Consider the following 11319-nt stretch of genomic DNA (forward strand, 5'->3'; position numbering starts at 1 on the left):
TCACCAACAATTGGAGTCAGTGTTTAAAGCATGGTGAATAAAAACATAATGTATCTTCATTCATAAAATTTTGCAATAGTGCCCTTTCCTCAAATATTAGAAATATTTTACACATAAATCTAGCTGAACACGGTCACATTTTCCAAAAAGTTTTAAACCCCAACCTTCATGCTCTCGCCATTCTTGGGAGAGCATAGTATCAAAAACAAGGCCTTTTGTTAACATTACTTACGCTGGGGTTGCTTCTGTTTGTGTGATCAGGCTTATCTCCCTGGGGCTTCCAGGAAACCTTGGTCCTTGATTGTTCTGCTTGTATCTTTTAATTAAGTCCATCAGAACAGCCTGATGCCCAATTTTCTTGACCAGTTGCTGAACCATCCGATCATTAAGTGCTAGAAGAGCGGCCCCACTTACTTCTTCCTCTGAGAAACAGATAAAAATTAGTTTCTATATGGTTTCCCAGTAAAACACAGCAAAACACAAGCTTTATAAACAGAACGATTTCTGGTGTTGAAAGGATTGTCTAAACTTGTCCTCTGTGGTTATAAAATTGTATGTATCTTTGACAAAAATATAACTTTGATATTGCACAATTCCAAATTGATGTCTGCTTCTAAAAAAGAACCAGGAAAGGGATTCACAATAAAAACTTTGTATTTACACATTAATGCCCTTTCCCCATTCTAATTCTAAATTGCAGTATTTTTATTTTCTGCATATTTTTGTTGGTGCATTATAGTTGTGCATAGTGATAGGATTTGTTGTTACATATTCATACATGCGTAAATATAACAATATAAATTGGCCAATATCACTCTCCAGCACTCCCCTCCCTCCCTCCCTGCCTCCTGCCCCATGTAACAAGCATTATTTTTATAAAGAAAAAAAAAACTTGGGAAATAATTCTTAGTAATACCTCCTGACCAATATTAAATACTTATAAATCTAACACTGCACATACTAGATTATATAAGGCAAAGTCTATATAAAATATATGTATCAAATAAGTATTTTAAGTCCCTCTCAAGACTGAGTTCATCTTGCAATATCTTCTCCTGTAGATACTAGGTAAAACAAAAACTCTTTCATGGTAAATAAAGAACTAAAAAGTTCTTTACTGCAGTAATTCCACGTCCACATTTACATACACACAGACAGGAATCAGCAAAGTAATTTTTAATAACAGAAGAAACTCACAATATCCAGGCTGCTCCAACAAGATTTTTGAAAGGATGAACAACTCACCTTGAAACCTAGGCACTAGCTCTCCTAAGTTTTTCTCCACCAGCCAAAGGCAGACCTGATCAACTGACCAAGTTTCCATTGCAGGATCCTATAAATAGTACACCTGTAGAGTAAAGGGCCAGGGGAGGATTCTCCAGTGTTGTTCTTGTTTTTTCCTGATTATCGTTCTTTGATATATTTAAAAAAGAACCATCTCGTTCTTCTGCTAGATTCCTTTAGACTCCCAACATTAAGTTTTTAAAAAAATGAATATTTTTATAATACATATTTAAAAGTTGCTAAGAAAACTAACAGACATGTTACAAACATGACTGATTTTAACCCATTGCCTGGTCTCATTTTTAAAATATCTTCACCTGCTCCTACTTTTCCCCACAGGCATCCCTCAGCTTTACTCACAGCCAGCCAGAACATACAATGGTACACCCAGGTTTCTTCACAAAGAAAAGAAAGGTGTGAAACCATCAGGAAGTGGTTGACATTTACAAAAAGGGTGGGCAGAAGAGAAAAGAGGAAGGATCAGAAGAAAGCCTGACAGAGATACTTATTACACCAGGACTGTTTAACCCCTTGCTGCTCCCAGCCTGGAGAGAGCTGGCAGCCCCTGCTCATGGTCTGCTTTAGCAAGAGGAGCCTCAGGAGAATCCGAGTGTATCTGCCCTTTCTTCCAATACCACTCAAAACCCATTCAGTTCTAGAACTCACTAAACACCATCATGATTGGTAAGGGAACTAGGATGAACTCAAACACTGATTTCTCTTTTCTACTTAATTGGGCAGACTTAGAATTAGAAAATAATTAAATTCTTCTAATATTTGTCTAAGTGAAAGACGTGTACACAGAATTTGCAAGATCCATTTCTTATTGTTCTTGTACAGGCTATTATTCTGCAGCCTTCTAGTATACTGATTTCAATGTTTTATCTTACTTAAAAAAAATTTGATAATTTTCCCTATTACCCTTAAGCAGATCATTCGTTTTTTACAATTCAAAACAAAAGACATCAAATGGATTGGGCAGAAACTGAAAAAAACTTTAAACATTTTATTCTTTTAACATTATTTTCAATTTCAATGATATTTATTAGTATAGTAAAATACTGACCATTCTGTAAAGACAGAGAGAAAAATTACTCTTGGAGGAATGGAATAAAATATAAATATATATGTAAGATATTTAATTTATAAATGTTAAATATTTAATTTATAAAGATATATATATATATATATATATATATATATATATCAAGTATAAAATAAAAAATAAAAGTATGTGTTGGACTATGTAGTTCAATTTTATTGCTGGAAGTCTTAAAAGTAAATATTATCATAGTCTTCATTTTTGTATATTTAAATAAGTTACAATTACCACCATCACTGTGAGAACAGTAGAAAGGAGAAAGAAGTTTCCCTTTAAACTTGACAATCTGACAATAACAGTCTCCAAAAAGAATTTCCTAGAAAACAAGCATACTTCAAAGTAATAAGCCATACACTCATAAGTATTCACAAACACAAGTTGAAAACAAGGGTTAAATATAGAAGAATGTCTTCCTGAATTACAGCAGTGGATTTAATTTGCTACGACAAACAGTAGCCACAGAGCTCCTCCCCTAGGCTAAGCAGCAATATCAGGGTGTGAAAAGTCATTATTTGCGAGACTCTGGTGTAAATTAAAAATCACACCTTTCTGTCACACTTCTGACTTCCTTGTGAAGAGTAGGACTTAGAAAAAAATAGAAAAGTAAGGAGATGGGGGTGGGTAATTCTCTAACCTCCAAGATGAAAAGGTATGCAGAGCAGAAAATACTGCCTTGCAGTCAGTCACTGATGGGTAAAAAGAAATTTGAAAATAAAAGGAGTTCTTGGAACTAAACACATATTATTTTTTTTTTCATTTGCAGATTTTTCTCTAAGTTTAGTTTTGGTAAAAACAGAACAGTTATCAAATTATAACCTCATAACAAACATAATAAAATAAAAAACAGGTTTTGCTCATACTTTCTTCTGAATATTTTAAGAAAATAAAATCACTCCCTAAGCAATGTAATATCTTTCAAGTTCTAGCAACCTTAGAACTTCCTCTCACATAAATTATTGATATATTATTGTGGTCTTCTACACCAAGGAGCAAACAATACATCAAATGAGAAAAAATATATCTGATAGCTTACTCTGAGTTTCAGAAACATTTGAAGGGTTCAAAAATGTGAGGGCATATGTCATTCTTAAATATTTTAAGACACAATAATAAAAATAAAAGAATAAACAGAACTAATGACAACGTTATATGTGAATGCTGCAACCAAACTGTTCTCATTATTTAAGTTATATAACTTTAATAAAAGAAGTTTATGTTAAATATTAAAGGGCCTCATCTTATTAAGGCCAGGAAGAGACATGACTTTAGGTAGACATCCTAACTATGAGCAAGTTTTATTTAATAAATTTGTTAAAACTCTAAAGACAATGGACAAGGCTGTGAACATGACTTATAATCTTCAGGGGCAGCATTACACAAAGAGGCATTAACCACAAAAAAGCACTTCTTAAGAAACCATGAAAATGTCTTGCCACTTTTCTTTCTATTTGCATATTTGTTATTATTTTCCTGAAGTCCAAAAGCCAAGATGACAAAAAGATTTGGAAGAGTTTTGCCGGCAGCATATGCCTTCTCCTGAATCAATGCCTTATCCCATCCTGGGAAAGAACATCTTCCACTGGTGGTTGCGCTTGAAGGGAAAAATCATTTAGCAAAGTCAGATCCTACTGGAGAAAAAGGAGAATTGAGGTTAAAAAAAATAGGGATGTGATTGTCACATACTACAGTGGAGCTTTCTGTCTCAAGCACTTGGGGCTGATGCTCATCGCAATTGTCACTAGGCCAGTTGGAATGGAAATTGAAATAGTTTACTAAAATACTTTGCATATGAAATAGTTTACTAAAATACTTTGCATACATTAGTGACCAAGATGTTTATGGTCCAGAGAGTCGAGAGTTGAGTGAATGGTACTACACGAAAGTTTAAATCTTATCAAGAAAGTGAGACACATAGACAAGTAGAATATAACAGAGTGGATCATGGGTGCTTTAGGAAGTACTTTAGGACTGGCCTTCCCCTACAGTCTCCTAGAAATGAATAAGCCTTGATTTGGAATGTGAATGATAGATACGGTTTAGACAAGTGAAGGAGCTAGAAGAAGTGGAATTGATATGTCAAACTAAAAGCAAAGAGCCAGAAGTAAACAGGTCATGTTTTGGGAATACACTGCCTGAACTGGTGACCACATGGTAGCAGATAACAGGAGATAGTGTGTAAAGAGCACTAAGGAGCTTGGAGTATTGAGCTAAGAGTTTATACATACATGTGTGCTTGGGACAGTTATTAAACTGACAGTGTGTTCCATGCCTTCAAAAGGTTATTTAGGCAACCATGTCAGATAAATGACAAGAAATTGGTTTTTTTGAAGTAAATGTTGCAGGTGATGGAAAGAGTTTGGCCTTTACTAAACATTCATATAAACACCAGTTTTCCTTCATTAAAAAAAAAAAAAAAACCAACATAGATGTTTCAATCAATCTCTCTAACATTTATGGAAATACAACTTTTAATTTATTTTCCGTACATCATGGTTAGGTAAACAGTGAGATCTATAAAGTTAGCAGACACCAAACAAGTGAAGAACCCAAATAGGCTCTCAGTATCCATTAAGCTAAGACTTCTGACACTGCCACTTATTTTTTGGTGGGGGAGAGGGGGTACCAGGGCACTCCACCACTGAGCCACATCCCCCACCCTATTTTTTGTATCTTATTTAGAGACAGGGTCTCACTGACTTGCTTAGCACCTCACAGTTGCTAAGGTTGGCTTTGAACTCACGGTCCTCCTGTCTCAGCCTCCCGAGCTGCTGAGATTGCAGGCATGAGCCACCAAGCCTGGCTCTGACGTTGCCATTTTTGTACATTCAACAATCTAAGATCAGTAATTTCTTATGGTTGAAACTATTGGTTAATGTCTTGCTTCTGAGAAACCAACAAAAATAGATGTTTGCATTAATCTCTCAAACAAAATTTTAATTATTTTTTATAATTAAAAATGTACCACATTCTTTGTAATAAAAATAATTGAGTTAAATATAATTTTCACTTTTTGTACTGGAAAATATGGGGAAAAAAGGATTAACAAGAGTGCAAGGTCAAATGTTGTCTTACACATTGTTAAGGGTAGTATAAATTGGTATAGCTTTTTGTGACATGAATTCTTTATTCTATTAGTGTATTTATATTTTTATTGGTTTTAGGCATATAATATATATGTATATACATGTGTTTTATATTTTGTAGTTAAATCCATCAATCTTTTGTTTTTATGTAACCTTTTTTGAGAGGGAATAGTGGGAATTAAACCTAAGGTGCTTTACCATTGTGTTCCACCCCCAGACCTTTTTATTTTTTTTGAGACAGGGTCTTGCTGAGTTGCTGAGGGCCTCACTAAGTTGTTGAGACTGGCCTCAAACTTGTGATCCTCCTGACTTAGCCTCCAGAGTCACTGGAATTACAAGTGTATGTCACTGAGTCTGAATGTTTTTATATAACCTTATTTAAATTCATTTTTCTTTTTTAACATTTAGATATTTAACTCATCTAAGGGATTGATTTTATAGGTGATATGAGGTACTGTTCCAACAAAATTTGTGAAATAATTTCTTGTCTTGCTACTAATTTTGAAAAATCTTCTTAATGCTACATTGTGTATACTTCTATTTCTGGGTTTTCTGTTTTGATTGGCTGATGATCTCTTCTCTTTTGCTCTAGTACTATGTTTTTATATTTATTATGATTGTATAATATCTCTTAACATCATATAGGTCCTCTGCCAATCATTTCTATGTCTTTTCACTTTTATTTTTTCCAGATGAATATAGAACCATAGTACGTCAAAAACATAATCTTTTGTGACTGTGAATTAGAATGTGTAAATTCTGAGAGAATTGACAACCTTAAACTACCAAGACTTCTTAGTCACACATCCAGATTTTGCTAAAATTTAACAGCACTGTTCAGTTATCGTCTCTGACAAGAACCAGATGGGTTCTTGATCCAAACTCTCATTTTTTTTCTTTTTTCTCCTTTCTTCCTTTTTCTTAGTTTTTATGGATCCCTGACTATCACATGGAAGTGTGTATAATATGAGAAGGCATAAATTAGGTTTCATATTGATGATGTTATGTTCTTGATCCAAGAACTAAATCAATAGATACCTGTATCTACAGAAATAATTTTATCATATTTTTTTTAAATTTTTTTATTATTGGTTGTTCAAAACATTACATAGTTCTTGATATATCATATTTCACACTTTGATTCAAGTGGGTTATGAACTCCCATTTTTACCCCGTATACAAATTGCAGAATCACATCAGTTACACATCCATTGATTTACATATTGCCATACTAGTGTCTGTTGTATTCTGCTGCCTTTCCTATCCTCTACTATCCCCCCTCCCCTCCCCTCCCCTCCCCTCTTCTCTAATTTTATCATATTAAGAAAACATTTCAAATAGTAAGAGGTAATGGAGTTATGCAATAATTAATGAGAGGCCATAGGCTACACATGCCTAAATATATTTTAGATGAATTAACACATTTCTATGTAGAAATTCAAATCACAAATAGGAAAAAAATGTGGACACGTATTCAATTAAAAAAAAGAAACCTATTTGATGTGGACTAATTTATAATTCATAGATTGTTGATATAGAACGAAATTGGGGCTTGGGATGTAATTCAGTAGGAGAACACTTTTCCAGGATTTGTGAGGTCCTGTCAACTCCTAGCACGGGTGGGGTGGTGGGGGAAGGAACAGAATTTTTTCCCTAGAAAGAATTTTACATTTACTATTAGGAAAGTTGGAGTTCTAAAAAGAACAGATAACCAGTGATATTTGCATATCATTGAGGGACAGGGTTTCCTTCCACCTACTCTCTCTCTCTCTGAAGATCAAAGAAGAGATCACTAGGCTCAATCCAGTTTGGGGAAGTAGTTTTTAGTTAATTTCATTTTAAAATGGAGGAGCTTACAAATCTTGAGTTTGTCCTGAAAAAATCTGAAGTTCTGGCAACTCTGAATTCATATTTCTCAGTGAGTATTGAAAGATGAACAGGACTCTGAGGGCCCCTTAGGGTATAGGAATCATAAAGTTTGAAAGGCTGGATCTCAGATGGCTAACACTGGCAATTCATTTTTTTTTTTTTTTTTTTGGTGCTGGGATTGAACCAGGCCCTGTGCATGGCAGGCATGCGCTCTACCAACTGACCTACATCCCCAGCCCCAACATTGGCAACTCTTTTTTTTTAATATTTATTTTTTAGTTGTAGTTGGACATAATACCTTTATTTATTTATTTTTATGTGGTGCTGAGTATCGAACCCAGGGTCCCGCACTTGCTAGGCGAACGCTCTTCGTTGAGCCATAACCCCAGCTCCACACTGGCAACTCTTGAAGGTAGAAGTTTCTGAAAAGTAGTACAAATTCCCACATATGTACCTATATATGAAAATGTATTCAATGATGTATATTTCAATACACTTAATTCTGTATTGTTAACTTTTTAAAAACTCCTATAAGAAACAGTACCAATCAGAAAAACATTTGTCATAGTATTCTTAAAGCAGAGATGATAATACTTACATTAGACTTTAGATGTTGAATCAAAAGTCAAGGACTCAAAGTCTGTGTGTGAGAAAGTTCTAGTGTTTTAGGGGCTTTTATTTTCCTTCAGCTAAAATGCATGAACATTTATGTAGCATAGACATTGACTTAATATTCCTATTACATAGCTCAATGTGTATAGTACAGGTGAGAATTGCTTGTTTTATAGCTCTGAATGGTGGCAAGAACTTTTGTTATTAAAATATTACAGTTATTAAGCTGCTTCTTCAGAGCCACATCTGTTAGAACCTGTGTTAGGTGATTTCTGCACCCTGCTGCAATGCTCAGCTGGTAGAGCCAAGCTGGGCTTTTTTAATCTACCCCAGCGAGTAGGGGTCTGACTCTATAGATGTCTTCAGGAAGAAGTGGACACAGGTGGTGAATTTTCTTAATGTAGTGTGACTTAAACCACGATGAGAAATGTAGGGAAAAAAGGCATCAGAGCCTGTAGTTTTTCTGCAAGATTGGTACAAAATGAGTGAGCAATGATCACACTTCTGCCAGCCCTGGGACCATCTGAAGAGAGGCCAGGATGTTTAAACACATTGTTAACACAAAGCTACTTTTGGCCAACACTGTAAAACTTGCATCAATTGCCTCTAAGTTTGAGGGTGTGTATTTGAATTGTGTGTGTGTGTTGTGTGTGTGTGTATGTGTGTGTGAGAGAGAGAGAGAGAAAGAGAGAGAGCATGCGTGAGCACACACACACACACACACACACACACATATCAGGACCAAACAAGTGAAAACGTGGAGAATGGGGAAGAATAAAGAGGAGAGGAAAAGATTATTATGAATGAGAACAAATAAGTGAAAAAATAACCACACTGCAAATAAAGACCATAATACTTATAATAAGATATACCTTTCCTTTTTAGATGATTTTATTATCAACAATTTTTCAAAAAAAAACTTTACATTTCAATCTTAATTCTAACCCTACTCACTTCTGCCATTCTTTGATTGCATTTGGGAACAAAAACAAAACCCCAGGATAAAGAGAGAGAAGTTTGGAAGAAAGGAAGAAAAAGAAATTTTTCATAAATTAGGCAAGCTTTGAAAAGCTTAAAATAAAAAAAAAAAAACACCATAATCTCAGGCAGAAAATGAACTTTTCAATTCAAATTTCTTGGCACATAGAACCCACCTTGAAACATGGGCATCTGGACACTTGTTCCTGGTAAATATGTAGGATTGATGCCCAAGGGCATTGAAGGTCAGCCAGCTACAGGCTTACTCATACTTTCATCATCTACTGATCAAATCATCCTTTCTCTCCAGTTGTCCCTGTCTCATATTTGGTTATTTCCATCTGATTGTTTTAATCTTGGTACAGGTTTCTAGCCACTGCTGTAGTACTTGCAATTTAGAGCAGTGCCAATTTTAGGGAAGGGTATTAGGGACATTGTCCTTCATTGTTTCTGGTGGGCAAACTCAGGCTTGAAAGGAGAGAGGTGTTATTGAAGGATGTAGGGTTGATGCAGATTCCTGCTGCTCTCTGTTTAATCCAGAATTTTATTTTAAAAATGTATTTTCCAGTTTACCTAATATGAGTCCCCCTGGAGTACTTCATGAAAATATTGATTCCCAAGCCCTTTCCCAGATTCGTTTTTGATTCAATTGGATTGGGGTGAGCCCCATAAGAATTTCTAATCACTTTCAGAGATTCTTACATTCAAGCAAATTTGTGAAGCAATTGAGATTCATTATGATTTATTTTTAGCTTATAGGGCCCAGCAGGACAGTTTCCAAACCATCCCAAAATATCATTATGCACAAATTATACTATTGAGAAAAATTTCATAGCACTTTGTAAAACTAATCATGTGCATACCACTGAACTTAAGGCAGTAATTTTATATTTACAAATACTTTTTTATAGGTCAATAATGTAAAGTGTAGCAACTTGATTCATCTCAGATCATCTTTTGATAAAACATACATAGTATAAATCAATCTTTTTAACTGTTTTTGAGTGTACAATTCAGTGGCATCAAGTAAATTCACATTACTAATTCCAAAATAACTATTATCCAGTTTTAGGACTTTTTCATCATCCCAAACTGAAACTCTGTATTCATTAAACAATAACTTTCATCTCTACCTCTGGTCCCCAGCCTCTGGTAACCATTATTAGACATTCTGTTTCTATGGATTTGACTTTTCTAGGTACTTCATGCAAGTAGAATCATACATGTGTTCTTTTGTGTCTAACTTATTTCATTTAACATAATTTTTTCTAGCTTCATGCATGTTGTAGTATATCAGAGTATCTGTCCTTTTAAAAACTGAATAATATCATTTTAGATATGAGTTGATCCCCAAAGCTCATGTGTGAGACAATACAAGAACACCCAGAATGGAAATGATTAGATTATGAGAGTTGCACCCTAATCATATGGATTCACTGGATGGTAACTTTAGGCAGGTGGTATGGCTGGAGGAAGTAGGTCCCTATGTTGTGGCTTGGAGGTTTATATTTTGTTCCTGAAGAGAAGTCTCTCTCTGCTTCCTAGCTGTCATGGTCTGAGCTGCTTTCCTCTGCTGGGCCCTTCTATCATGATGTTCTGCCTCACCTCGGACCCAGAGCTGTGGAGTTAGCCATCTATGGACTGAGTCCTATGAAACTGTGAGCCAAATAAACAATCAGAAGAATCATTCACTGTATTCTCATTTCCTGCTCTATCATTAGCAAAGTGGGAATCTATGTGGATCTTCCAGATCTGGTCAAATCCTCTTATGTTCTAGATGAAGAAGGAAAATTTCAGAAATGCTAAGTGATTTGACACATAGCTAGTTCAATAAGATGTACTTTTTATCAGGCTTAGTAAAATAAGTAAAATGAGTTATATTTAACAAGACCAGCCAAGAAAGCACTTTCATCCTCATATCAGCCAGAGTTCCTTACAGAATGACAACTGTGTCTTTTCATCTTGTGTTTCATGGGCTGAGCGCTGCAGCTCATAGCAGTCTCTCAATGATCACTGAGTTAAAATTCCAAGCACTCATGCACGTACATTGCTGTGAATATGCTTTGAAGGGAATTCAATTTTCTGTTGTAATGACAGGGCCAGATGCCTATGTGACCCCAGAGTTGCCTTTCCCCAGTGCTCAGCATACCGGTTGCCAACAGGACCCATCTGTTGGCCACAGTTGGAGCTTCTTTCAGATGACCAGTGAGTTCTAGTAACCTCACTCATTTAGCCTATCATGCAGAAAAAAATAAATAAATCTCTGCATATCATGATGTGAAAAAGTTTGAAAAGCACAGACTAGGTTATTAAAATGAGGTTGGGAAATCCAGGAAGGGATGAATATAGCAGTGGTCTCATTCTTAGCTCTAGTTGCATATAAATCTCCAT

At 35.2% G+C, this 11319-nt stretch overlaps 1 protein-coding gene across 4 annotated transcripts in view; it reads right to left on the bottom strand.

The window, feature by feature from the left end:
* The window catches only part of Samd3 (sterile alpha motif domain containing 3), a 50627-nt gene extending 48948 nt beyond the window's left edge, over positions 1-1679 (bottom strand). The window contains exons 1-3 of one of the 4 annotated variants that reach the window (XM_048798241.1): positions 1602-1679; positions 1246-1348; positions 233-422 (exon numbers count right to left, since the gene is read on the bottom strand). In XM_048798241.1, the coding sequence (XP_048654198.1) occupies positions 233-422; positions 1246-1324 (269 nt within the window). In that variant the 5' untranslated portion in view covers positions 1325-1348; positions 1602-1679. Of the gene's footprint in view, positions 1-232; positions 423-1197 lie in introns of all 4 variants that reach the window. The other 3 variants (XM_048798234.1, XM_015501160.2, XM_048798246.1) reach the window with 3 other exon arrangements.
* Positions 1680-11319: the final 9640 nt, after the last annotated feature.

Source organism: Marmota marmota, unplaced genomic scaffold, assembly GCF_001458135.2.
Source record: "Marmota marmota marmota unplaced genomic scaffold, marMar, whole genome shotgun sequence".
NCBI classification, from domain to species: Eukaryota; Metazoa; Chordata; class Mammalia; order Rodentia; family Sciuridae; genus Marmota; species Marmota marmota.